Source organism: Alexandromys fortis, unplaced genomic scaffold (assembly GCF_014885135.2).
Source record: "Alexandromys fortis isolate MF-2015 unplaced genomic scaffold, M_Fortis_MF-2015_v1.1 scaffold_1, whole genome shotgun sequence".
NCBI lineage: Eukaryota > Metazoa > Chordata > Mammalia > Rodentia > Cricetidae > Alexandromys > Alexandromys fortis.
The window spans coordinates 11558733-11585386 of NW_026067927.1; the positions used below are offsets into that span (position 1 = coordinate 11558733).

A 26654-nucleotide genomic window follows, 5' to 3' on the forward strand; every position below is an offset into this window, starting at 1 on the left:
TAGCCCGGTGGGGGAGGCATGTTTAGGCTGCTGTATAACTATTTTCTGAGCCATCTGAGGTCCCGTCCCTTCTTCCTTTGGTTCCTGGTGTCTAACTTGCCTTCTGGAAAAATGCTCCTTACTATGCATTTTCTTGGAATAATCATTAACTGTGTTCTTTAATAATTACTGGCATTTGTATTTTAAGCTGTGTACCAGTGTTCCTATCTGACCCCGATTTTCTAACCTTTGAGGATATTTAAGTAGAACTTTTAAATAAAAGAAGCGAAATGAATGTGGTTTCTTGTGGCTTGAGCATTAATTTTTCTAGCCCTTAGGATGCGAGGCCAGCTTTTGTTTCAGCATTTTTCTCTGACCGAGGAAGACTGTTTAAGACCCTGCTCCAAAGACAAGCATGGCACACGAAAACTTTTAGTAGCTGCTAAGCACACAGGGAGTCCTTTAAAAATTTTTATTTTTAATATTTTATTTTAACTAAGTTTGTACATTTGTCTCTGTGGGTGTATCACATGAGTGCAGATGCTCAAGGAGGCAAGAAGAAGCACTGGATCTCTTGGCGTTGGAGTGGCAGGTCGCTTTAGGTGTTAGGAACCAATCAGGTCTGCTTCAGGACCACACTTCCACTGGGCCTCTCTTCAGTGTCAGGAGGATTCATTTATGTTAGCTGTGTGAGTGGAGAACTAAGAAGATAAAAGACTTGGCCCAAGACCCATGTCCTCTGGGCCAAGACTTGCTAGAATTTCATAGTTTACTGAGAACCTTCTTGTAAAACCAGCTTTTGTGTTATTAGTAGTATAAAGTCAGTTCTGGGGAAAAGTCTAGGCTGTGTGCAACTGAAGACCCCACTGCAAGATTGTATAGTGCCTCGGTGCGCTCAAAATGATAGTGTTCATGGGTCCGTATGAAAAATGCAGGTACAGGGGCTGGAGAGATGGCTCAGCAGGTAAGAGCACATGTGTACCACTATGACTGGCAAGCACTGGGCATCTGAACCCAGGTTCAGTTCCCAGTACCCACATGGTGATTCATAATCATAACTACAGTTCAACGGGATCCTATGACCTCTTCTGACCTTGGGCACTGTACACACATGATATATATATATATGTATATATATACATATATATATCTCCAGACAAAACACTCATCTATAAAATAAATCTAAAAAAAAAACTAATAATGCAGATACAAATCTTTAGTCATTTGTATTTCAGTTAGGTCTGGCTAGTTAAACTAGGTGTTGAAAAAGATGTGTTGAAGGGCATGGAGAGAGAGCTCAGCAGTTAAGAGCACTGACTGCTCTTTCAGAGGACCCAGGTTCAAATCCCAGCACCCACATGACAGTTCATACCTGTCTGTAACTCCAGTTCCAGGGCTTCAGACATGCCTGCAGGCAAAAAACAACATGAAATAAAAATAAAAATATTTTTTTCTTTTTTGGTTTTTCGAGACAGGGTTTCTCTGTAGCTTTGGAGCCTCTCCTGGAACTCCCTTTGTAGACCAGGCTGGCCTCGAACTCACAGAGATCCGCCTGCCTCTGCCTCCCGAGTACTGGGATTAAAGGCGTGCGCCACCACCGCCCGGCAAAATAAATTATTTTTTAAAAAAAGAGAAGATGTAGAAACAAAGCTTTTAAAATATGGCTAGGTGGGTAAGGAGGGACCACAGGTCACCTGTGAGGTAGAAAGGGATTGTGCAGAGTAATCTGGGTTTGGTGTTGTGGGTCACCCAGCGACCAATAGTTCAAGATCATGCTCAGGTGCCTGTGAAGGACAAGGGCAGCCTAGGCTACGGAAGCTCTGCCTGGGGGAGATCCTTCAGAGCGACCTCAGAATGGGTAGCAGCTCCTCTGTATTAATTTGGTACAGAGCCAGAAGTCCTGCCTCATCTCTGCTTCCCTGTGATGGTGCAGGGTTGTCAGAACCAGGAGTCCTGCCCTATCTCTGCTTCCCTGTGATGGTACAAGGCTGTTAGTGTTTAATCCTTGTTAGTCGGCTTCCCACTCCACTCTCCCCTCCCCACACCCATGGCCGTTCTGCCCCAGGGATACAAAAGCTGGTTGTGAAATGAGTTAGGAAAGATGACTGGCTGGACACCAAGGAGAAGAGGAGAAGCGAGAGAGGTCAGAGAATAGGAGGAAAACAGCAAGCAGTGGCGTGGAAGTAAAACGAAGGGAGGAGTTTGGCCAGGAGACTCTAGTATTAGAGAGAACATGGATGCGGCTGGGCAGGAATGGTCAATTAGCTACAGAAAGCTCCGCTGCAGGAGAGGCAATGGCTGAACCGTACTCTCGCGTGGGTCTGGGGACATTGCATGACTCTAGATGGTGAGGTAGAGGAGGGGGTTGGCTGGGCGGGCGGGCTGGTGGGACTGTCTACCTCAACCAGCGTATCTCTGGGCTTATGAACGAAAAGAGTATCCAAAGTTCATTTGGGAGTTCTGGGATTTTGCTGTCCCCAAATGGCGCTGTAGCACAGGAAAAAATGGGAGAATTAGGTACCTCGAGCCCTGCCTGGTGGTTGGGTCATTCGTGAGGACACAGGGATAGGGCGCGTCAGTAGGGGGTGCTCTAGTTTGTGTGGGAGGCCACGGGAGACACGAGGCTGCCTCTAGATGTCGCCATCCAGCTGTGTTGGTGTCAGCAGAAGCCGGCTTGAGGAGGGCTGCCTCGAGCTAATGAGGCAATGTGTCCTAAAACTCCAAGTTTTTCCTTGGGGTGCAGCCTGATACACCTTCAGGAAGCCTCGCAGGGCTCTGGGCATCTTTGGGGCTGGGATTAAGTGGGGGCTGAGGGAACGGCACTGTCTTGTGCTTGTGGGGAAGGAGCCGTTGAGACCCAAGCTTGCCAGAGCAGGTGGAAGGTATAAAGTGGCTGCCATCTGGACCAGCTGTCTTCAAGGTACTTGTTTACCTCTGTGAAGTACACAACCCCAATCTTATTCTGCTCCTTATAGCCACTCCTACAGTGGGCCAGCTTCTCAGCTTTTAGAAAAGTCGAAATCACTTCTGTGCCCCTCGACTCAGGTGCAATTGCCACACAGCAGTCAGATCTGAACTGCTGCTTCTCAGGTCCCATGACATTTTGGGTGAGAACTCAGATTCCTCTTCCCTAGATGGGCCTCCCTCCCTGCCATAGTCATGGAGAGCGTTTTTAGGATGTATCAAGGCTTTGGATTTGCTCTTCCCCATGGCTAGAATACCTGGCACTTTCTGCCTCCTCTTGATTTACCCAGATTTCTGAGCCTGATTCTGCTAGATTCCAGCTTGTTTGGAAGACTCCCTGACTTTCTAGGTCTCTCTTCCAAGCAATCCCTCTCTATTTTTAGCACTGGCTGGTCCTATTTCATCTCTCCATGGGTCTCCCATCCCATCTGTCTGTCTGTTTTCTCTGCAGCGTTAGGATTCTGGTTTGGCTTTCTGCTGGATAACCATGCATTAGCTCAGCATCTGACGTGAAGCATACAGTCAACATTTAAAATGTGGAGGAGGCTGGGGATGTAGCTCAGTGGTAGAGCACTTGCCTAACAGTCATGAGGCCCTGGGTCCAATCCCTGGCACCACAAAAACAGATGAATAGATAGATAATTAGTTAGCTAGCTAGATGATAGACAGGCAAAATTTTTAGAAATAAAAGAATGAAAAAAAAGGGAAGATTTTGTTTTTTTTTCCACAGGATAAAGTTGTATTTTCCCAAGAGTTAGGCCATACTTCTGACTGTAGGACGAAGACTAGAATCTTCTACATTTTGCTGCTTCTTTGTTTCCCCTTCTTCTGGTTTTTCAAGGCAGGGTTTCTCTGTAGCTTTTGGAGCCTGTCCTTGAACTTGCTCTGTAACCCAGGCTGACCTCGAACTCACAGAGATCTGCCTGCCCCCTGCTGGGATTTTAAATCTGCACCACCACTTCCCGGCTACATTTTGCATCTTATTGTGAATTGGATAATACCTCAAATTCTTTCCCACTCTACCCACCAACCAATTAGAAAAAGATCTAATTGCCTCCCCACCTTTTGTTTTATAGGTTTTGCCATATAGCTCAGGCTGTGTTTAAACTCTCTATCGTCCGTCTTTAGGCCTCCCAGGTGCTGTGATTAGAGGCAAGCATGAACATTCTCTTGGCTCTGAAGTGACCTTAGGGACTTATTTACAATCAAGAGACCATAACAAAGGACATACTGGAGACTGGGAAGGCAAAGTGGCAATCTCTGCAGCTGATGATCACACATTATTCTGCTGCTTTGCTCACTCTCGTTGTGGCTGTGTTGAAAATTGAATTTTGTCTTTGTCGTTTTCTTTCCTCTTTTTGTATTGTGGTGCTAAGGATTTTAACTCTACTGCTGAGCTACCTTCATCAGCCCTTTTATTTTGATGTTTTCTTTGTTGTTTTGAAACAGAATCTCAGGAAGCCCAGGCTTGCTGTTGAGCTTTCTGTGTAGCCTAAGCTGACCTTGAACTTCTGATCCTCCCTTCCCTTCTCAGTTCCAGAGGCTGAGATTAGTGCACTACACGTGTGTGTGTGTGTGTGTGTGTGTGTGTGTGTGTGTGTGTGTGTGAATTATTTTTATTAACAACAAAAAAGGCTTCAGTGACTCCCGCCGCTCTCTCCTGTAAAAACGGTCTGGGTCCTTTGCTGATGTGTGGGGCTAAGCATAAGCTGATAGCTGATCCCACCCATCCACCCTTCTGCTCCTTCTGCTGCTTCTGGCACTCTGATCCATTTTCAGCCAGGGAGACTGACTATAGCAGGGGCTCAATTTATGGTTTTTTTTTTTTTTTTTTTTTTTTTTTTTTTTTTGGTTTTTCGAGACAGGGTTTCGCTGTGGCTTTGGAGCCTGTCCTGGAACTAGCTCTGTAGACCAGGCTGGTCTCGAACTCACAGAGATCCACCTGCCTCTGCCTCCCGAGTGCTGGGATTAAAGGTGTGCGCCACCATCGCCCAGTTAATTCATGATAATTTAAAACAACACACCTGGCTACATTTGTGTATGCTCTGGCCAGATGCTGTGCCAAACGCTTTACATGCATTGTCTTCTTTAAGCTAGGTGTGCTTAAGCCACTCCTGCCTGTACTCCCAGTGACTGGCAGGCTGAGGCAAGAGGTTTGTGGTTCGTTAGTTCTAGCCTGGGATATGTATTGAAGCTCTCAAAAACAAACAAACAAACAACAACAAAAAACCCAAAGCTAGTTTGGTGGCACAGACCTATAATGCCAGTGCTCTGGAGGTAGAAGGGATTTCAAAGTTATCTTCAGCTACATATTGAGTTTGAGGCCAGCGTAAGCGATCCTGAGACCCTCTCTCAAAACAAAACAAACCCAAACAAAAACTATGTACTATCTTATTTAACCTTCACACAACCCCTTGAAGAAGTGTTAGCCTCCCATTTTATACTCAGAATATCTGAAGCTGGGTAGCTAAACTGCACTGCCCCAGGTCATAAACGTAGTAAGGCAGAGCTATTCTCCAAACCGTGGTGCTTGACTTCACAATTTCTTCCTTGTATTCACGCAGCTGGGTTGAATAGTTATTCCTCTAAGAGGAATGTGCTCCCGCAGTTGCACGAAGGATCCACAGCACTCTAGGAAGGAGTGAGGGGTGGGTCCACAGGAGCGACCTAAGCAAAAGTTGGGGTATCACTTGGCAAGGTGCGAACTGAAAGAAATAGAAGGGATCTGCCCTTCGGCTAGGACCTCTGTCTGTGACAGACTGGAGCTGTATTGATAAATCTCCTAGCAAGGGTTAGGGATCCTATGTATGGATTTTCCTGGTGTCCCCAGCCAGCTGGGGCTTTGGGGCTGGGGGAAGCAGGGAATGTCTGCCTCCAGTGAGCACGAGGGGTCAGCAAACCTTGGTCAGGCTCTCTCTCCAGATCCTATAGTCTTGCCCTGGTGGTCTCTGACTCAGTTCCCCTCCTCTTGCCCTGGGACTGGCATCTCTAGCTTGGAGATGGGCCCGGAACCCCTTAGGCATACAGTGAGGTTTGCTTTCCCACCCAACACCTATGAAAGTTTATTTCAGAGGGCGAGAGGGAGGAAGGGTGGGCCAGGCAGCTATACCAGGGCATTTGAACAAAAATGGTCATGGCATCGGTGTTTGTAAGAGAGAAACAGTGTTGACATGACTTCACCCAGCAGGAGTCACAGACCCTGAGGCAGCCATTCCAACAGGCTTTAAATGTGACTGTGAAAAGCGAACAGTGACCGGAGAACTTTATAGACGATTTTATAAATAAGAAGCGCCATAGGAGATGGACAGAACTTACAGCGTGACCCCGAGTTGAAATCCTTCTCCCATCCCTCACGGTTACTCTTCCACCAGCTCCCTCGTGACTTACCCCATTGGCCAGGCAAACAGTGGGGGAGGGGAGGGAGACTATCTTGGGAAGGGGATGAGATCATTCTAAGACTGGCTGATTTAGAGCTGGGTAACTTTTTCCACCCATATGGCTCTCAGAGACTTCTGCACTGGCTCATAAACCTTGGCGCCAGCTTTGGGGATCAGCCACGAGGCCCCTCCTCACTGTGGGAGATGGTGGCCAAAATTGGATGGGGCTGGGGATAGGGCTTAAGTTGAAACAGAGTGGCAGGGGTGTGTGGGGGGGGGGCATGGTTCAGCTAGGACCAGACAAGTGCTTTGCTTTACTGGGTCCAGGTATCCAGAAACTCTCTAGGAACCAGTGTGGGCAGATGATGCATTTTGTGGGTGAAAGTCACCTTGCAAGGAGCAGAGCTGTGTCCCTGGCTGTTCCTCTAATACCTGTATTTGGGGATTCCAATTGGCCAGCCTAGCCACTCTAAAAGATCCTACCCTGCAAGGGGTAGATGTAGAGGGAAGAGGCCTGGGCTAAGAAGGGATCAAGGCCCAAGTCTAGGTCAGTACACGATTGGGTTCGGTTTGCCTGGCCCCGTGCCTCTGTCATGGTATCACTCAAGCCACCTAAGACCCAAGTTTCAGCCTTGAGGAAATAGTAGTCTTGGTCCTTGAGCTTGGTCACATCTCTGAGCCTTTTCCTAGGCAGTTCACCTACTCTTCCCTCTCTACCTGCCTTCGTCACCTCCCTAATCCTGAGCGGAGTCAAGTACCCAACTGTCCCCAAGTCAGTGTCCAGCATGCCAGTTTTTCTGTGCTCATCTGAAGCCAGGGCTTGTGTCTAGGGGGAATTCTAGTACACGTTGCATGAAGGAAAAGAGGAAGGCCTTGAAGGGATAGGGGTCAGGAGAAGGCCAACCGTGTGTGCTCGGTGCTGTTCTGTGCCCTGCTCAATGCTACTCTGTGCCAGGACCTCCAGGGGCAGCCAGCAGCCTCGGGCATCTCAGGCCCCATCACACAAGGTGAGATAATATGGTATGCGACTCGCTGGGCTTAACAGGCAAGGACCAGAAGCTGGGCAGAACCAGAATGGGCTGGAGTACTTCTTCAGCCTGGCTTTTGGGCAGCAGGGCTGGGAACAGAATTCTCCGGTTGGATGGAGTTGTTCCTGGAAAATCCCCACAAGCCTTTTCAGCTGTGTGCTTTGTGCCTGGCCCTCCATCAGAAGCGAAGGAGGGAGCAGGGCCCTTTCTGCTAGAGGGCCCCTCAGGCAATGCCCTTGCCCTCTCTGCCTCCAAGCCCCGGGCTCTGGGCTGGCATATCTGTGAGTACTGTCTATTGACCTCACCAATTCACTCAGCCATTCTAAAAGCAGAGGTCAGCATTCCTAGACTTTCAGAAGGAAGTTGAAAATCTAAGATGCCACATGGCTTGGCCAAGGTCACATAACTGCATCAGGGTTGTAGCCCCCACCTATTGATGGCACATGGTGCCACTCTTCCATTCTACTTAGAAGTCCCCAAAGGGCAGTGTACCCACAAGCTGAGGATGCCACTTCCAGCTCAATACCTCCTGCCCAAGGCCTAACCTGGCCTGGTGCCTGTCACTCTCAGAATAACCCTGGTGGTTCTGGGCATGGATTGCAGCCCATCACTTGGGACCTATTTTTAATCCTTCGGGTAATGAGGAAGTCTCACCTTGTGCACTAACCACTTGGGACAAGGCTGGATTATGTGGCCTCAGCCCCAAGTGATCTTGCTGCCCTACTGGGAAATAACCCCGACTGGAAGGGGAAGGCCAGGCTCAGCCACACTCCCTCTCTTTCCCTTCCCTAGCCTCTTCCCAGAATCCTTAGAGCCTGTCATCCCCACACGTTATACTCCTATGTCTGTGCGTATCATGGCCAAAGATCTCAGGGCATTGCTGTCCAATGTCTTGTGCACTTGAACAGCCAGAAATTCTTTCTTTAGTTAGAGGGTTCTAGAATCCAGGTACAGGGGCCATTTAGAGATTTAGTATCTAGAACTTAACTTCCAGAATTTAGGGTGTCGGGATGCTTTGGGGACAGTAACTGATGGTATTTGAGGAGGTGACAGAGGTTGTGAACATACTCACATGAACTCCGAAAGGTCAAGTGATTCATAACCAATGGAATTATGAACCCCAAAACTATTTATAGAGAAGGGGATCCATAGATACAATGGGGGCACCCCATGGGACTCCTTAGCGCTAAAAACGATGTGTGTGTGGCTACAGAGGAGGAGGAACTATGTCCTGAGTCCATCGAGGAAAGATGTTCAGACAAAAAGACCAGAAAGAAGCTGGGCATGCTGGTCAATGGCTGGAATCACATTGCTAGGAGGCCGAGGAAGGCTCGTTAAACGTTCAAAATCCTAGAGGGAACAAGCCTATCCTATCTCACAAACAAACACAAACAAAATACTGAAAGAAAGCCTGATTCTTAGAGAGTTAGAATAACAACAACGCTAGAACGACCGCAGCTATGGTGACAACAATAGTAGTAGCTGCCCCCCACCATCTCTAAGGCCAACAAGGTATTCGCCTGTATTGAGTCAGGGTTCCGTTTATACTATCTCAGCGAGCCCCATGCGTGTTCTTATCTGGGTGGAGAATGGGTGGTGGTCCTTGGGATGAACTCCATAAATGTGATTGACTTGTTTTTGCAGCTGTCTGGAGGGGGATGCTGAGGCCTCTACCCCCAAGCACCTTGCTGCAGTGCAGGGTATCAACAGCAGGACTGGCCCCTTGGGGATACCGTCAGGGAGCCAGCCAGGCCAACTGAGTGAGCCGCAGTCCACTTGGCCCTGCTCCCCTAGGCGTTGGGGCTGGAAATAGCAGCTGTTCAAGTGCTGACAGTCGGAGGGCAGCTAAAAAAAGGCCCCTCAGCCTGGGCACTGTCGCACTCGGCTTGCAGGCCTATTTTTGGGGAGAGGGTGCCGACGTGCCAATGGAAAATCCATGGGTGGGAGTTTCCAAAGGTGGGGGCCCCATATGACTTCTTCCCTCCATCCTAGCCCCTCCACATGAGCTCCTATGTACGTGTACACACACACACACACACACAACCACACCCATGATCACATACGCACAACCATACAAGTTTCGTGCTTAGCTTTCCTTCCCAACTGGTTGACCTTGTCATCCATATAGTAACCCAGAAAAGGGCTGAGGAAGGTGAAGCTCAAAGATGTGTCTCTCTCTTGGTATAGTGTTTGCCCAACATATAGGCAGTCCTGGGCTCTATATCCACCCCTGGATAAATTGGGCATTGTAACACATACCTGTGATCCCATCACTCGAGACAGAGTCAGGAAGATTAGAAATTCAAGGTTATCATTCTCTGAGAACTTGAGGCCAGCCTGGAATCAATGAGACCCTGTCTCAACAAATAAACAACGCTTGCCCCCACCCCCAAACCAGTGACATTCCTAAGGAAGGTCTCGCAGCTAGGAAGCAGCTGGGGCTATGGCACCCAGGCTGGTGCTGTACTCTAGAAGCAGCGTCCGCACTGAGCTAGCAAACCTACTGCCCTCCAAAGAGGCCAAAGCTCTGCCATGAGAGTAATGGAGGTGTGCTCTGTGTATGTTGAGTGAGTAGAGGAGAAGACATACGGAAAGAAATCCCACTGGAAAGCCCAGGCCAGTTCTGAGAGAACCTTGCCTTGCTGTAGGAGAGACAGCTCCTGCAGACGGCCCAACCCCCACCCATCCTGTGACCACCTGCTCCCCCTCTGCCTGGGCCTCCAAAGAGCAGCTGCCCCTGCCAAGTTTCCAGGGAACGTGTCAGATAAGGGGCCTGTGCTCATGACTGTCTCCCACTGGTCCCTATCTCTGTCCCTACTGCCATCACCCAGTGAATAAGAATAGCACAGCCTGGTGAGGGGGCACACACGGGGGCATCACAGCTTAGAGAAGTCTTTGGTCCCTTCGCCATCAGTGCCAACCTCGCTCAGCTGCCTGTTACCCTGTGTCCAAGGTCTACCACACATGGTGAAGTGCCAGCTTTAACTTCAGCTCCTGCAGCTCTAGAGGAGGACCAGAAGGAAGCCACATTGCTTGTGGGCTTCAAGTCTCCACAGGGGAGCAGGGTGATCTAGAGCTGGATGCTCCTCTCTCTCAGGACAAAGTGGCACAGCATTCTATGAAGTCTGAGTGACAGCTAGCTGGATCCTCTCCCCCAGGCTATGGTCCCTGATAAAAGCAGCTTGGCCCGGGTTATGAATGCCTTTGAGAACTCTGACTCCAGCCAGTGGGGATTCAGGTGAGGTAGGATCCCTGTGTCCTATGCGAAGCTGTTCCTGGAGTATGGTCATAGGGTAAAGATGAACGTCGTGTTGTTACCTCTGCGCGAGTCTCCTTTCGGTCCTCCTGCAAGGGTGTAAGGACCACATTACTCTGAGGGAAGAGTCTGTAGTCATGGACCCCGTGGTTAGTGTAGCTGTGACCCGGGAAGGGGGCAGATTCAGGAAACCTGTTCCCACATTGCTGACTCACTGTGACACCTGATTGTAATTAAGGCATCTGAGTCTCCAAGCCCTCTCATCAGCAGCCTCTATAACTCTCTCAGCCTGACTCACCATGGAGACCAGCAACCTGGTTCCACGCCAGTCTCTTGCCGTCTCCATCACCTCATTTTCATGACCCTGCCCCTTTACCCTCCAGCCTGCCTTCTGTCCTTCTAAGTTACCCACTAACTCACAGGGAGGCAGTCACGGATGCTAAGGGAAGAGAAGGGATGGTGTATGGGCTTCTTGCGTACTTATACACATTCCCACACCACACAGAGAAGACCACATCACGCTTACACACTCACAGGCTCACACAAGCATGTGCCTGATAGAGTGGCAGGGCTACCAAAGGGTCCCATGCTCAGTTTCCCAACACCAGCCCTGCAAGTGGCTCTCCACCACTGTTGTATTGCTGGGGTCCTGCCTTCCCTCTGGGGTCTTCAAAGTACAAACTAATGTCTACTGCTACTGCAGGATGGTTTGGAAATGAGACCACGGGAAAGACTTTTTTCCCTGAGGCTTAAGCTAGAGCCCTGGGGTCGGTGGAGCTGTGTGAGGGTCTCTGGGGTCCTAAGATTGTTTCATTCTTTGGGGGTGAGATCTGGACTGACCTCGGGGCCTCCAGCTTCAAAAGCTCTATCGCTGAGCCTGGAAAAAGTTTAAAAATATCCCCGTGTTTACATTCCGTTCAAGCCCGCCTCCTGAGCATCGGAGCTGGGTCCCTTTGATCTGGCCCTGTGCCTCTGAAGGGGCCTGGGAGAGCTGGGAGCATGGCCCCCTGTTGTGCAGACCCCTTTACCTCCCCAGCCCGGTTGGAATTCTGTGACACCCCTCACATCACAGAACCAGAGTGAGCCCACAGCAGGGACCCAGCAGTGTCCGTGGGTGCTGGATCCTGGCTCTTCTCCGTACTTCTCCAAAGCTTGGGCCTCAGATGCCTCCAGGGAACGTGATTGTGGAGCTGCAGATACTGATCTAGGGAAAGCCAGAATGACTAGTACAATGTGCCTGGCTATGTGCTAAATGCATTTTGCAATTATATAATGTAGTTCTCCCTGAAACCTCATTTTATAAACCAGTAAACAGAGGCTCAGAGAGATGAGGTGATCTTCTGAAATACACAGGAAGGATGAAGCAGGCATGGTGGCACCTTCTGCTCATACTGGACCACTGACCGCATGACCCTTATCCCTACGCTCACCTCCACCTCCACGGACCTTGTCTTACTATGGTGTAGGACCTCACTAACATGAATCCTTCCAGATACACACCAACTCGCTCACTATGTGCTTTTTTCCTTCTGTGAGTCAGGCATGCTGTGATCCTATGTGATCCTCACCTTCTTCTCTAGAATGGAGCTATGCATAACAGGACAGTTTGCGTCTATAGATGCTCAGGGAGTCTGAGCCTTTTGACATTAGTGGTCATCCTCTACCTGATGCTGGAAATTCAAGGCAGAAGCTGTCCAATTGGGACAGATGCCTCCATTTGCTCTGGGTTCCCATCATTTATCCTTTCCTTCGTTGCTTTCTCATCTACTTAATTACCATCATCCATCTATATACTAGTCTATCCAACTACTCATTCACCCATCCATCCATCTGCACACTCACCTACCCAACTGCTCATATCCATCCATAACAAGGAGCCAGAGAGCATGAAGATTCCAACTTGGATGCTGCATGAACCCACCTTCCTCTTTTTAGCCCACTTTCTCAGTTTTACCAGAAGGAGCTGGTTGGGAGATCTCTAAGGTACTGCTGGGGGATCTTGAGGGAGCAGAGACCAGCTGAAGGTTGAGTACACCTTTGCAGAGGTCACATAGACCTCAGACACAAAGGTGGTTCTTGTACTCTGGCTCCAGACTACCAGATAAGTTGTGTTAACCTCTCTGACCTTCAAGATCATCTACTTGAATATGGAGCCAATAATTCACCCAGCCCTAGAAGGCTGATGGAGATGCTACCTCCGGAAGAGTGCTTTGCATGTGGAAGACTTCTGAGCAGAGGCAGAGAATGGAATGCGGTAGTAGGGCCGGGAAGGCCCTGCTTGCGCTGGGGTGGTCAGTGGAATAACCCGTGTAGGTGTGCGAGGTGTTGGTTCCTGAGTCCAGGGTGACTGGGGATGGCCTCAGAGTCCATCTTCAGGCTCCCCTGCAGGTCAGCCAGGATGCCTGTCCTGGTCTTTCTTGCCTGGACTTGGCCCCTATCCCATAGCACTGCCCAGCAGCAGAGAGATTATCTCCTAAAAATAGGGCTGGGCCCCACTGATGCTGTTCTCTCTCTTCCCCATGATTTATCACCATCAACTCTTGGTGCCTAGGACCCGCGTTCTCCTGTGGGTGAAATCCAGAGTGGTGTGGAGCCTGCGCTGGGACAGAAGGAACCATTCCCTGCTTTAGCTCTCTGTCCCCACCTCAAAGGGTCCTCAACACTCCTCTAGAGGCTGAGGGACCTCTGCCCATCCTGAGCGTAGGTTGCTCGTGCACAGGACCCCGAGTGTGCTCACACATAAATGGAAGACACAGATTAACAAGACTGTGCCCCCATAGCATAGCGATGTCCTAAACACACAGGAACGACTCCTGGAAAGACGTTCCTTCACCTTACCTGCACAGTCACCCTAGGGCTTGCGGCTGGTAGGCTCTTGGAGACCCAACTTGCATTGACCCCAAGTTCCTACCAACAGCCCAGATGATGCCCTTGTGTCCTTCTTCACAAGTGACCCCACCAAGCCTCCAGACCTATTTTGTATAGCAGGAGAGGGGGCAGGCATAGAGGGGCAGGTGTGCTCATCCACACACGCACACACAGACGTGCAGTGCAAGCATCGTTTACAGGGTCCAGCATGGCTCTCTGGGCCTTTATTATTGGACAAAGAGCTGCCATTTGGAGTGTTCCCATGGCCATCCTGTAAAGTCAGTGTTCAAGCTTTGGGGACATGCCTGGTGACAGTGCCCCCACTCCAGGAAGACGAAGAGCTTTTCCTCTGTCTTGGTCTCCAGTGTATCTTGGGCACTGGGTCCTTTCTCAGTGAGCTCAGATGGAGGAGGGGCCGATCTCCCAGTTGGGGCTGCTTGGATCGCTCACATTGCTGCCTTCAGGGGAACACTGTCTGCTGGCTGATCCAGGTCCTTCTTCCTTGCCAGGGCCAGGTGGGTGAAGACAAGAATGAGGATGAAGCCTGAGGGGCCAAAGAAGAATGGGTAAGCCCGTAGCAGGGATGAGAAGGGTACCCCTCTAAACTCCCCGTCATTGGTATTGATTCTCTATATAACATTTTCTAGACAGTGTCTCCATTCCCCTAGGTCACCTTCTCAGAAGGCTGAGACAGGAAGATGATACGGTCAAGGCCTGTCTAGGCTACAGTGAGTTCCAGCTGGCACTTTCAAGATAAAAGCTCTCTCTCTCTGGAGTCCGATCAGATGGGGTTCATGGGAAAGCCAGGGAGCTAATCACACCTCACAGCTTTCTACAAGAACCAGCGAAGAAACCCATCATACAACAAAGGGGATGGAGAGGGCGACTTGAAAGGACTAACTTGGACCTTTCTGCACAGGCTGTGTAATCTTGGACAAGTCATCTAGCCTTTCTGAGTCATAGTAACCTCATTACCAAAATTGGGAGACAGCAGGATCAAACTCCCAGGCTGTGGGAAGGATTCCATCATGTGTGCACTATAGGATCCCATGCATAGGCAATGAACGACAATGTGCTATAGTAAATGCTTTTCCCTGGAGTGCCCAGGATGGCTGATACCAGGGTGGTGCATAATGACTAGGGGACTTAGGGGATTCCCTTTCCAGATCTGTGGATATTGTGGGGACAAGAGACAATGTTGGAGACCTTGGCCCCCAACCATTCATCACTCTCACCCATGAAAGAGCCCAGTCTCCATTACCTATGGCTGCCAGGGTACCCAAGAGGACACCCACTGCTGACAGCTTCGTAGGCATTCCCTTCATGCGGCCCACCTTGCGCATGCATTGGCCATCCAGATTGCAGCGACACACGAACACTGGGGTGGGCAGTGAAGATGAGAGTGTTAGAGAGGCCTCCCAGCTGCCTGGAACCTCCTGTCTGGAAAACTGCCTGAGAGATGTTTTCGTGCACACCTCTGCAGGTATGTGTATGTGAAGGGGCATACTCCTCTGTATACATGGCAGGATGTACGCAGATATGTGGGCCCAGCTACAGATACGCAAGTGTGTGGGCCTGTGCTGTCTCTGTGAGCATGTATAATGTATACCCAGGCTCTTTCCTCCGTACCCTGATGGCTCCCTCAGGAATTAAAGATGCCAATCTTGGCTGCACTCAAGTCCCAGCCTCACCTTGGACCTGGAGTTGCCACATCTGGGCATCGTGGTGGACAACCACAGGTACCATGTATTCACCTGGCTCTACCCAATGCAAGGCCAAGGTTAGGTAGGCATGGGAATCTGTTGGGTTGCAGAAAATGATTAGGGTTACTAGCCTGGATAGTCTCCATCGGAACTGCTCCCCTACAACCCCCCTACCCATCTCACTTCCAAGTGAGTCTACCCTCCACAGCCTCATTCCCTTCCCTAGACATGTACCATTGAAAGGCTGGAGGCGCCAGTCCCGCTGCACGGTGGGGTTGGGACCAAGTGCAAAGCTGTAGGGACCATGCCTGTTGGCCTGGTCAGGATCCTCACTGGCCCCACTGACAACCACACCGTAGTCTTGGCGGGGTGTACAGAGGTGTCTGCTGGGCCCAGGGGCTACAGCCAATCTTGGGACGGGAGAGGCCTTCAGGAAATGGACCACGATGGTGGCAGAAGTGCTCAGCCCTGGTTCATCTGCATTGTTGGGAGTGGGGTAAGCCGTAGAGAACTTGGGCTGGTCTCTCCACACTCCTGCCCCCGACCCCTTCTTCCCACCCCTATATCAGTTTCTTCCTCATCATGTCCTTCATCCTTTCACCATTCGAACAACTGTTAGCCCACCAGCCTCTTTCTCGATGCCAAATCTGTCTCATTGTTGATGCTCCCACCCAGACATGACCTGACCTGGGGGAGAGCATCTCTTCTAACTTCCATGGAATTCCTGAAGTATCCTTCCTGACATGCCCTCCCAGGACCGGCTGTTTATCCCATTGCAGTGCCGTCCCCAGTTTCCCACACCTGCCCCATCTCCCAGCATTCTTGCCTCAGTCATAGCTCCGGCCCTCCTTCTGCCTCCCTCATCTAGTACTCATTGTCTTGTCTGCCCTTGGAGTTGACACCCTCAGAAGCCCAAGGGAAATTCTGAATGGCAGACTTGAAGGGTGGTGGTTTTCCTATAAAGTTTCCATGTGGCGTTGCACTCCTCTGAGGACACGCCACTGCTGCTGGAGCATACCTGTGTCTTGGGCCTCCACGAGCACTGTGTAGGTGTCCCCGGGCTTGGCACCCCGCAGGGACCGGGCTGTGTGCACCTCCCCAGAGCCCTCCTTGATGCAGAGCCAGCCCTCTGAGTCATTGACCAGGGAGAACCTGGGGCCCAAAGATGTGTGTTTGGGGAGGCGCTGGAACAGCATACAGGTTCCTGCCCAGGAACTCCCAGAATGATGTGGCCTACTCAAATCCTGTATCCTTTCTGGGATGCAGGGGCAACAGCGGAGCTCTGAGCCCAGTTGGCCAGTTTCAGAATTCGTTGGTGATGGGGAGTTTAAGGTGTAGGTAGGGAAGGATTATTAGGACCCGGGGAGCAGGGCAGAGTCCTGCTTGTTTCAGAGCATCCTGCCAAGGAGTCTGGAGGGCTTGGACCCAGGCACAGCTTCAGTCTGCTGCTGCTCCCTTAAGGAGGAGTAATTAGAGCTCCCCTGGGCCTAAACACTTCCTCCATGCCTGCCACTTCATCCAACCCTGACCCTTCAGGAGTCAGAACCTTGGAATTAGTCATAGTTGGAGGAATATTCTAGGCCATACACAAAATGAGTTTCTCAAGCAGGGGAAGTCCAGGCTAGGTAAGAGGCTCACCTGAGGGCTCTGCTAGTGGGCTCTGAGGGATGAATGGTCAGCAGGAGGGATCCAGCTGGGGTGCTCACTGGGATGCTTGTCTCATAGCTCTCCTGGTCCAGCTTGAGGGGCGGTATCACCCTTTCCACCAATATAGTCACTGTGGCTGTGGCTCCAGGGCCTGGGGCTGGGCCCACCAGTTCCTCCACGTTCCGCACTACCACTACCACCTTGTGAAGAGGAGCTGCCTCATAGCTGAGGTTCTGGAACCAGTGAGTTCTGGGTCACTGTGTGGGTCAGACCACGGCACACTTGTGACCCTTCCCCACTCTCTACATCCTAACCTTTCGGAGTCTAAGCTGGACATGATCAGAGTCTGGCTCCCAGGCCAGGTCAAAGCTCCCTTTCGGGTCTCCTTCTTCAATGGCAAAGTTCATAAGGCGGAAGGCAGGCTCAAGGTCAGCATCAGTGGCCGTAAGGGTGGCCACCAGAACCCCCGGCTTCACATCTTCAGGAAGACTTACAGGTCCAATCTGGAGAGATGGAGATGTCTGGTAAACACCACCAGCACCCTCCTAATGTTCTCCACAGCTCTATGTCAGCTTACCTGGGAAGTGATGAACTCAGGGGCATGGTTGTTGACGTCTGTGATGGTGACCGCCACCTCACATGTGCTGCTGAGACCTGATGCAGGGGAGGGACTGCTGGTGAGGTCCCAGTAGGAGCACATAGGGGAAGGGGCCCGGGTCATCATCCCCAGGGTACTCACCACCCTCTGATCCTGCTAAGTCAACAGCCAGCACCTGAAGCGGGATGTCCTGACCTGGGTGGAGTGGGGCAGTTCCCAGTGTTACACGGCCTGTGGTAGAATCTAACTCGAAGGCTTTTTCTTCAGCCCCCTCCTCAGGCTCAGGGCTCAACAGCCGATATAAAACGTGGGAATTGGGTGATCCCGGGGCATCCATGTCCTCTGCTGACAGCGTAATCACTTCAGTTCCTGCAAGACAACACCCCCATCCACTTCCTGAGCTCGTGTGTGTGTGTGTGTGTGTGTGTGTGTGTGTGTGGCTTTGATATAGAACTCTGAAGCTAGACTCACCCCAAAGAAGCAACATGGTTTCCAGGAGCTCTACCCTTCCCTCCCTCCTGACAAGGCTCTCAACGCACCTGGGGGGCTGAGCTCAGGGATGCTGATTGCTGGGTCATGCCGGGAGCAGACAGGGGCGTTGTCATTCTCGTCCATCACCACCACCTGCAACTCCAGGGGTTCCACGAAGTCCTCACCACGGGAATTCTGAGCTCGTACTTGGAGCAGGTACTGTGGTGGGCAGTGGAGAGCTTCAGATCAGGGCCAAGGTTAGCTCCGGACTGGAGTGGATTGAAGTCCCTCTGGTGGCTAGTCCCAGCTCTTCTGGGTTGTCTTCATTGCCTCGGCATCTGTGGGGATGTGAGAGAGCACCCTCCAGTCCACCCCATGTTTCCCTCTCACCTCACCTCAGCCTGGGCCTCTCGGTCCAGCTCCGCGGTTACACGGATTCTCCCCTCTGCATCCATGTCGAAGGGTCCTGCAGGCTGACTCTGCAGTTGATAATGTACGTCTCCTCCATCCCAGTGGACCTGTGAGGAGGACATAAAGTGAAAACACTTCAGTCTGAGAGGCAGGAAGCATCTACGCCAGTCTTTACCCCCAACTGATTCCCAGCCAAAGAGCCAGGACCCTAAGAGCATGTGGCTAGCTACTTGTGACAACCTTACCCTACTTCAAGCCTGAACCTTTTCCAAAGTGCCCAAATGACCAGCTTATTTTATTTTCTGCTTTCTCAGTCTGGGCCTGACCCCAAAGCATTCCTAGAAAAGGCCAGAGACATTCCTGGCTTGGGCGACAATCCCCATGGCAGCGAAAGTTGGCAGCCGTTTTCTCGGAGGAAGCCTTAGGCAAGTTGGGGATGTCAGAACGCAAAACCACAGCTACTAGAGGACAGCACATGATGGGCTGTATGATTGGTCCCAGGCCTTACTACCCACTTTCTAGAGGGAAGTATATATCTCAGGAAGGAATGGGGGTCAAGCTGAGTCATGGCCACTCCTCCCAAGTGTCCGTGAGACTCAGGCCTAGCGACATTAGCTATGGGGTTACTTTAGCCACTGATAGCCACTTCTCACCTGGGCAATGTTGTGTGGGTATGCAACCTGTAGATTCTCTGCTAGGTGAACAGGCTCTAGGGGTATCCAGGTGCTCTGTACTATGGAGATCTCCACAGTGGCGATGGCCTGGTGGCCTGAGGCCTGGTCACCCATGTCCTTGACCTGTACCAACAGCTGGTAAGGCCCTTCAAGGGCAGGGTCTAGGCTGGTGCTTCCTAGAAGGGATAGAAGGTCAGCTGAGCATGAACCCAGGGAGCAAGACCCAAAGCATCTTCAGCCAGTACCAAAAAGAAAGGTAAGTATATCACAGGAGTTCAATTTATAATGTGGGATTGGAGAGAGGGTTCAGTGGTTAAGAGCACTGGCTGCCCTTCCAGAGGACCCAGGCTAGAGTCCCAGCACTACATGGCCACTAACTGTCTGTAACTACAGTTCCCAGGGACCCGATGCCCTCTCCTATAGACACCAGGCTATATGTGGTTCATAGACATATATGCAGGCAAAACACCCACATACATTACACATGTGCACCCATGTGTGTGTATATGTGTGTGTGCACACAATTTTTTTTTTTTTTGTAGTTTTGAATTCTGTCCTAGAACTCACTCTGTAGATCAGGCTGGCCTCAAACTCACAGAGATCCGGCTGCCTCTACCTCTCAAGTGCTGGGATTAAAGGTGTGTGCCACCACTACCTGGCTCCACACAATTAAATTTGTTAAAAGACTCAAAAAGATAAAAAGAAAGAAAAATGTTAAGGGATGAGCTAGTCCTTAAAAAAAGAAAATTTATTTTTATTATTTATTTGTCTATGTGTATCTGTGTGAATGCAAGTACCAGCAAAGGCCAGAAGAGGACATTTAATTCCCAGGAGCTGGAGTTATAGAAGGTTGTGAAATGGCACATGGGTGCCGAGAATTGATCTCAGGGCCTCTGCAAGAGCAGATGGTGCCCTTAAACGCAGAGACATCTCTCTTATCACCATCGTGAGCATCCAACTAGTCCCTGACAGATTGCAACTTCACTTCCACAGTGAAAGGTTGGTGGACTGGGGAGGTAGCTGGATGACCAGGGTGGGGAGGAGGGCAGATAGGTAGATGATAGGAAGATGGATGGTTGACTGTGTGGGAATTTGGGAATGAGAATATATGGATGAGCAAGTGTTGGACAAATGGACTCCACAGGTCATTTAGGGACTGGACGAGAGAAAAGGTGGCTGACTGGGTTAAGGTGTGAGTCACTTGTCCATCTATGTAAATTGAACCTCTGATCTAACTTGCAGAAGTAGATCTGTCTTGCTGTCATCCCTGAGGTATCTTGCTACAGCTCCTTCACCCATTCCTATCTGGTCTCCATCTATCCCATGTCTAAACTCTCACGCACAGCGCAGCCTTGGCCTCTGCCTAGAATGCCCTGTCATCTCAGCTCCAACCCATCCATCACTTACGGCTTAGAGGCACCTTCTCTATCATTCCATGGCTCTCTCCCCCATCAAACCCAGGTCATTCTTACCCCTGGGGCTGAGGGCCAGAGCTCCTAGTCGAGGGTCCAGCTGGAACATATCTGGGGAAGGTTGAACTGGCGACTGATTCAGGATGTGGAATCGAAGGTCTGAGTTGGCTGTGCCCGGTGCATCCCCATCAGAAGCCTCAAGGAAGAGAAAGGGGATCCCTAGGGGCAGGGATGTACTGTAAGGGGTGGTAGGGACAGGGAGTCTCCTGTACCTCCCCTCTGTCTTCTCAGAGCTCCCTCCCATGTTTATCCTTGTATTCTGGAGGCAAACCCGTTGTTATCCCATTTCCCAAATGAACTAACTGAGACCCAAGGCAGATGGGACTGTTAATGGGGTTGGAGAGTACAGAATGGGACAAACTTGGAGGAGGGTTTGAACCCTGCTGATGTGCCGACGGTAACTGTCTCTTTACTGTCTGATGTCCTATCAGTGTCTACCTGACGTCACCACACGTTGGTTGCCCTTGTCACTCACCAGGCCTGGTGCCCTGGCTTAGCCGAGCTCTGTAGATGGCCTGGGAGAATTGGGGTACCTGGTCATTCTCATCTTTCACATGCACAGTCACGGGCTGTGGACCCCACAAGACTTGTCCATCCTCAGACTCCAAGGTGACCTGGCCAGAAAGGGTAGTTAGTCCCCAGCCCTGTCTTGCTGGCTTGCCCCTATACCTCACTCTGTCATACCTGTAGTCGGTACTCTGCCTTTTCCTCCCTGTCCAGGGCCTTTGTTGCCACCAGAAAGCCAGACTCAGGATCCACAGCAAAGGGGTCTTGAGCATCTGTGCTTGAGTCCCCTGATAGGACAATCTGACCTTTATCCCTCCCGAGGGGTAACGGTAGCTGGTGGGATAGAACAGAGTCAAAAGAAGTAGGGGTATGGGCTAGACTCTCGGGGATTCTCAACCTGTGGGTAGCGACTCCCTTAGGGGCTGCATATTAGTTATCCTGCATATCTACACTCCAATTCATAACAGTAGCAAAATCACAGCTATGAAGCAGCAATGAAATAATTTTATGGCTGGGGTCACCACAACATGAGGAACTGCATTAAAGGGTCTCAGCATTAGGAAGGTTGAGAAGCACTGGCTTAGAGGCTAACACCTCTATCTACAGGCCCCCATTTAAATATGGGGAAACTGAGTCTCAGAAGGAGCTGGCGATTGCCTGGAATCTCAAATCCAGTAACCAAAGCTTCAGTCGAGAGCTTTTCCTTTAGTACCTGATGCTTTTCATGCTCCCTGACACCCTCTGTCTAAAGCGGGACCTCTTCACCAATATCTCTTTTCCTTTTTAGACAAGGTTTCATGAAATGGCCTAGGCTGGCATCCACCCACTCATTGGAGAACCAAAGCAGCCAAGAGAACAGACCCTAGAGGTGGGAGAAACATGATATTGGGCTAATGGGACAGTACCGTGCTACCGTGCTCTCAGGCTCACCTTGATTATGTAGAAAGGGAAGTTTCCACCATAGTTTTCAGGGACTTCCGTGTGCAGCTCTGCAGGCTGGGCCTCGATGGTGAAAGCCTATGGGAAATTCTCTCCTTGTTCTGGTAGGAAGAGGGAATTGCTGCCCTCCCCCTGCCCCCCAGCCTACTAGATCTTAGTCCATCCACCCTCTGGTCTTATGCCTCCTGCTTCCACAGCAGGCCCACAGCTCTGACTCTGAGCTCCTGACTCCCACACTACTTTTGTGGCTAGGATGATGAGATGATGAGTCCCGGTGGGAGTGGGGGCAAGGGTGCTAACCCCCAAGGCTGAATTCTGAAGGACGAGGCTGGGCCCGGCTCACCTGAATAACAGCGAGGCAAAGCAGCCACAGGCAGGCAGAGATCATGGTCCAGGTGGGCCTGAGGGACGTGGAAGTGAGAATCTAAGCCCAGAGGATTAAGAAGAAAGGTTCTATTCTGTATACAGGACCAGAGGGCTCCCAGCCTAGTCTCCTCTTCCCCCTCCAGCGGCCTGTTGCAAATTTTCAGCTTCTTGGTCAGACCAAATGAGGCCCCCAGGCCCAATCATCCTGCCTCTTGGATCTTGCTGTCACAAAGAGGACCACGGAAGTTTTCATCTCCGAACCCCCTTCTCCTTCCTGCTATAGCACCCCCACCCCCGCAACAGCTCCCGAAGTGCCAATTATTTAGCAGTCCACCAAATCACAGAAAGTAGAAGCTGGACGGACGACCGCCACTTCCAGCAATTCCACGGTTCAGGTAAGGCCCGAAAGGCAGATCCTGCTCAAGGTCATGGAGGACTTGACCACAAGAGGATTCCTTCTGGAGCAGAGGACTTCTGGCTCAGGCCTCGGAGATTATCCTGTTTCCCACCACCACCCTCCAGATACAGAAAGCCCTTAGGGCAGGAACTCTGTCCTCATTTTGCATTTTGCAGACCTCGGCGCGGCGCTTGGCTAAGAATGTGTAACATTATCAACTCTCCTCCACAAGATGGATCCCTGGGAACTCTTACCCAGATGTCTGAAGGATAGGGCAGCCCCAATCCCAAGCTCAACTCTGCCTACCCGAGAGCTCCCAGCCCCTCACCTACTGATGCCCAAGGCCTCTTCCTTGGTCCAGCTGTCAGGAGAGAGAGAGCGATCCTTCTCCAGGGAGCTCCGGCAGGTTGGGCTAGGTGGGGCCGGGCAAAGTGGACACTTGGGCAGGTAGGCGGTCAGGAGTGGAAAATGCCACTGGGCCCACAGCAGCAGGCCTGGCCCCGCCCAGTTCCCAGTCCCCCCCCCCCCCACTCCAAGTTACTTATTGACTTTGGAAAGCTAGGACTGCTCAGCATCCGTGACTGCCAGCCCTGGGAGGTGGGCAGATCTCTGTCTGTCACGCCCACCTTGACACAGCTCAGTGAGCTCTGGGCTTGGACACAACTTTTTTTGTGTGTGTGTGTGACTTTAGACCTGGTCCTATTTCTCCTCTGTGCAATGCATCTGTAGCTAGATCTCCACAGATACTGTTCCCTATGCCTGGAATGCTCTTCCCACCCTTTGTCAGGGTAGTAAGTACCTACTCATACTTTAGCAAAAAGCACCAATAACCCCTTCTCCAAGAAAGCCTCAACTTTCCTAATTCTGCGACACTTATACAGTTCCTCATGTTGTTGTGACCCCCCCACCATAAAATTATTTTGTTTCTACTTTATAACTGTAATTTTGCTACTGTTAAGAATCATAATAAATATCTGATATGCAGGATATCTGATATGTGACCCCTGTGAAAGGGTCATTTGACCCACAAAGGGGTCACTACCCACGTTGAAAACCACTGTCTTATGCTAATAGGCTGGGTTAGAACCGCCTCCACATTCCACACCATGAACTGCCTCTACTATGCACAGAAGACACCAGCTTGTCTCCCATTTATTAGCCTGGGAGTCCCTCTGGGAAGAACATCTGATCTTGTCCTGCCCCCAAGTACTCTTAAGTGGCTTGTGACATTAAGGAAGGGGCTGGAAGTGTAACCCAAAGGGCAGATGACCCCAAGTGGGTGTTGGGAGTTCCAGACCATGCTTCAGGGAGATGGAAACAGAAGCTTGTGAGGTCCCCTGAAGCTTCCCAAGCCTCCCATTGGCTCCTGAACACTGACAAGGGCAAGGCACTGCACTCTCTCATGCCTCCAAGCAGAAAAGAGAAGACTGAGCCAGCTCAGGTGTCTTTGAGGGGGGTTCCAGGGCTGACCACACCTCTGGAGATCCAGCAGAAGATTTGTTTTCTGGAAGTCTTGGATGAGGGGAGAGGGTAAGAAGACCCTGAGAACTTCTCACAGTGCATCTGGTTGACTTCTCGGGATGAAAACTGGGCCAGGACAAGCAGGGTATCTACTTTGGGGTCACTGAGGCAGCCAGTCTGGATTAGTGCTATACGTGGGATTGTTGAAGAGGGTCTCATGAATATCAGGTGCTTATTAACCAGCTCCCAGAACTTCTCTGAGCATATACACATTGTACACACACACACAGACACACAGACAGACACACACACACATTGTTATTCACCCACTCCATTGTGAAAAGGGAACTGTCCTCTGTCCTCTTGTCATATACTGGGGCACAGAGAGGCTAAGCAGTTTGCCCAGGGCCTGGAGTGTGTGTGTGTGTGTGTGTGTGTGGTGTGTAAGCAACAGAAGCTTTGAGAAGTTAATACTGCCTGGGTGAGGATGTGGGGGAGTCGTAGAGGTTCCTCCTCTACACACTGAGCAGCTGCCTTCAGACTTCTTTTCGATACTGAGTGAGCTGCAGCCAGGGTTCTAACCAGGCCTCAAGGGCTCCCAAGAGTTTGTGGAATAAAGAAAAGTGGGCGCTTGTCTCAGGCTGCCTCCAGGCTTTGGGAATGAGCAGACCTATGTAGCAGCTCCCGCCTCAGCCACTTCCTACCCATCACCAGCTGGCAATGCCAGCTCCTGAAAACATGTGCAGGCGTCCTCCTTCTCCATGGGGTACACAGTCCAAGACCCCCAGTGGATGCCCGGTCCATGCGTGATGCCAAATCTCTCTATATTGTGTTTCTTCCAATACTTGCCTTTTCACTGTCTGAAGCGCTGCATGGCCTCTCTTCGGCCCACACAAACTGTCACTGTCACTGCTCTGTGAGTGTTATCTGGTGACTAGCACTGTGACATTAGAAAGCGGTTCTGATGACTGAGGTGGCTTCTAGGTGACTAACAGGTGGGTAGCCTATGCAGCATGGATCCTCATGACAAGGGCTGACTCACATCCTGAGTGAGACAGAGCTAGATGACTTAAGATGGCTTTAATCACATTGCTCTGAACATCATCGAGTTTAAAATGTATGAATTGTTGGTGTCTGGTATTTTCCTTTTCACATTTTCAGACGGTAGCCACAGCCAAGGGCAACCGAACCCACACACACAAAAGAAGCAGTAGATAAGTAAAGACTCCTACAGGTACACTCCTAGGCTGTCACCCGTGTCAAGAAGGATAAAGGAGGCGCCAAGAAGATGGCTAAGTGAATAAAGAATAAGGAGCTAAGTTCAGATTCCCAGCGCCCATGTAAAAAGCCAGGTGAAAGCTCTTAAAATTTCAGCACTGGGAAAGTGGAGACAGGGAAATCCATGGGGCTTGCTGATTAGCCAATCTATTCCATTGCTAAACTACAGGTTCAGGGAGAGACCCTGTTTAAGAAGAATAAAGTGACAGTGATTGGGGAGACTTCTGACATCTGCCTTTAGCCTCCAAATACACGGTAGCCTGTGCACATGCATACACAGCCACGGCCACACAGAATCTCTCACACACAGAGGAAGGGAAGGAGAAAAAGAGAAAGAACCTGGAAGAAGAGCTGGCCTGGTAACTCCAGCTATGTAGGAGGCCAAGACACGAGGTTAAGTTCTAGGCCAGCCTGGTCAATTTAGAGAGATCTTGTCTCAAAATGCATTGGCTGAGGATGTAGCTAAGTGGTAGAGAATTTGCCTATAATATATGAGGCTCCAGGTTCTTTTAAAAACAATATAGGGAGAGTCATCTGCTCCACTACTAGGAGGGCCTGGATGGGTAGATAGGCAGTGATGGCACACAGGGACACATCCTACACAGATGTGAAATATGCACTCCAGACATAGAGAGGTCTAGGGAGCGGTCTTTGCAAAAGACAAACTAGTCAATGTATTAGCATGGGCCATAGTAGAGTAAAGAATGCTGAGCCCCTGCAAGATAACCTCAGGCAGGAAGTGGAGAAGCCATTAGTGCCTGCAGGTGCCTCCTTTAACACCTACCCTTTAACACCAGCCACCTTACCTCCCCTCTCTTAAGTCTTCCCCTCCATGTCCCAGCTTTAGCTGTTTTCCACCCCTTAGGAAGGCCAGGGCAGAGCCTGAGCCCACAATCATGTCAGGCTGAGAGATCCAAAGCAAAGTGTGCTTTTTGGGGGCAGCCTCAGTTTCCCTTTAATGTATGGAGAGGCAACAGGATCTTCAGTCAGCTAGACAATTCCAGGCCCCAGTGTGGAAGGGTCTGGATAACAGGCTTGAAGGAGGTTTTGTCTCCTGCTTCTTGAACGTTCCTCCTAACCACCATAGGTTTCCCATCTGTTCCCTCCATTGTGCTAAATCCAGGCCAGCCAAACAGGACCATCAAGACCACACACTAGGTCATGTGGGCAGGGAGCCCGTATCTCTCAATTTCAGCATCTCTTTCTGCTCTTGAAACCACCATGAAAGAAACCTACTCAACAGCCCTGGCTTGTCAGG

General features: G+C 50.7%; 1 protein-coding gene across 3 annotated transcripts; it reads right to left on the bottom strand.

Moving 5' to 3' along the window:
• Window positions 1-13674: 13674 nt before the first annotated feature.
• On the bottom strand, window positions 13675-23145 carry Cdh16 (cadherin 16). Of its 3 annotated transcripts, none has more exons than XM_050144429.1 (18): window positions 22990-23145; window positions 22238-22295; window positions 21886-21972; window positions 21133-21288; window positions 20924-21062; window positions 20449-20607; window positions 18956-19152; window positions 18287-18409; window positions 17960-18110; window positions 17562-17789; window positions 17400-17476; window positions 17137-17325; window positions 16814-17055; window positions 16194-16327; window positions 15410-15652; window positions 15164-15271; window positions 14734-14850; window positions 13675-14016 (listed from the first exon to the last, which is right to left on the bottom strand). In XM_050144429.1, exons 2-18 carry the CDS (start codon window positions 22280-22282, stop codon window positions 13919-13921), a joined length of 2493 nt encoding a protein of 830 aa, XP_050000386.1. In that variant the 5' UTR covers window positions 22283-22295; window positions 22990-23145; the 3' UTR covers window positions 13675-13918. The 3 variants fall into 3 exon arrangements, with proteins under 3 accessions (XP_050000386.1, XP_050000384.1, XP_050000387.1); XM_050144427.1 differs by having other exon boundaries at window positions 22986-23145; XM_050144430.1 differs by having other exon boundaries at window positions 22238-22318; window positions 22986-23130.
• Window positions 23146-26654: the final 3509 nt, after the last annotated feature.

Bases quoted from the DNA above. Each gene is read 5' to 3' on its own strand.
- Cdh16 (XM_050144429.1), bottom strand. From the start codon at position 22,282: ATGATCTCTGCCTGCCTGTGGCTGCTTTGCCTCGCTGTTATTCAG. The intron at 18,410-18,955 runs GTGAGAAGTGGC...TCCTCCTCACAG, and splicing joins ACCCACACAACATTGCCCAG to GTCCACTGGGATGGAGGAGA. The intron at 15,653-16,193 runs GTATGCTCCAGC...CCAACAATGCAG, and splicing joins CGTGGAGGCCCAAGACACAG to ATGAACCAGGGCTGAGCACT.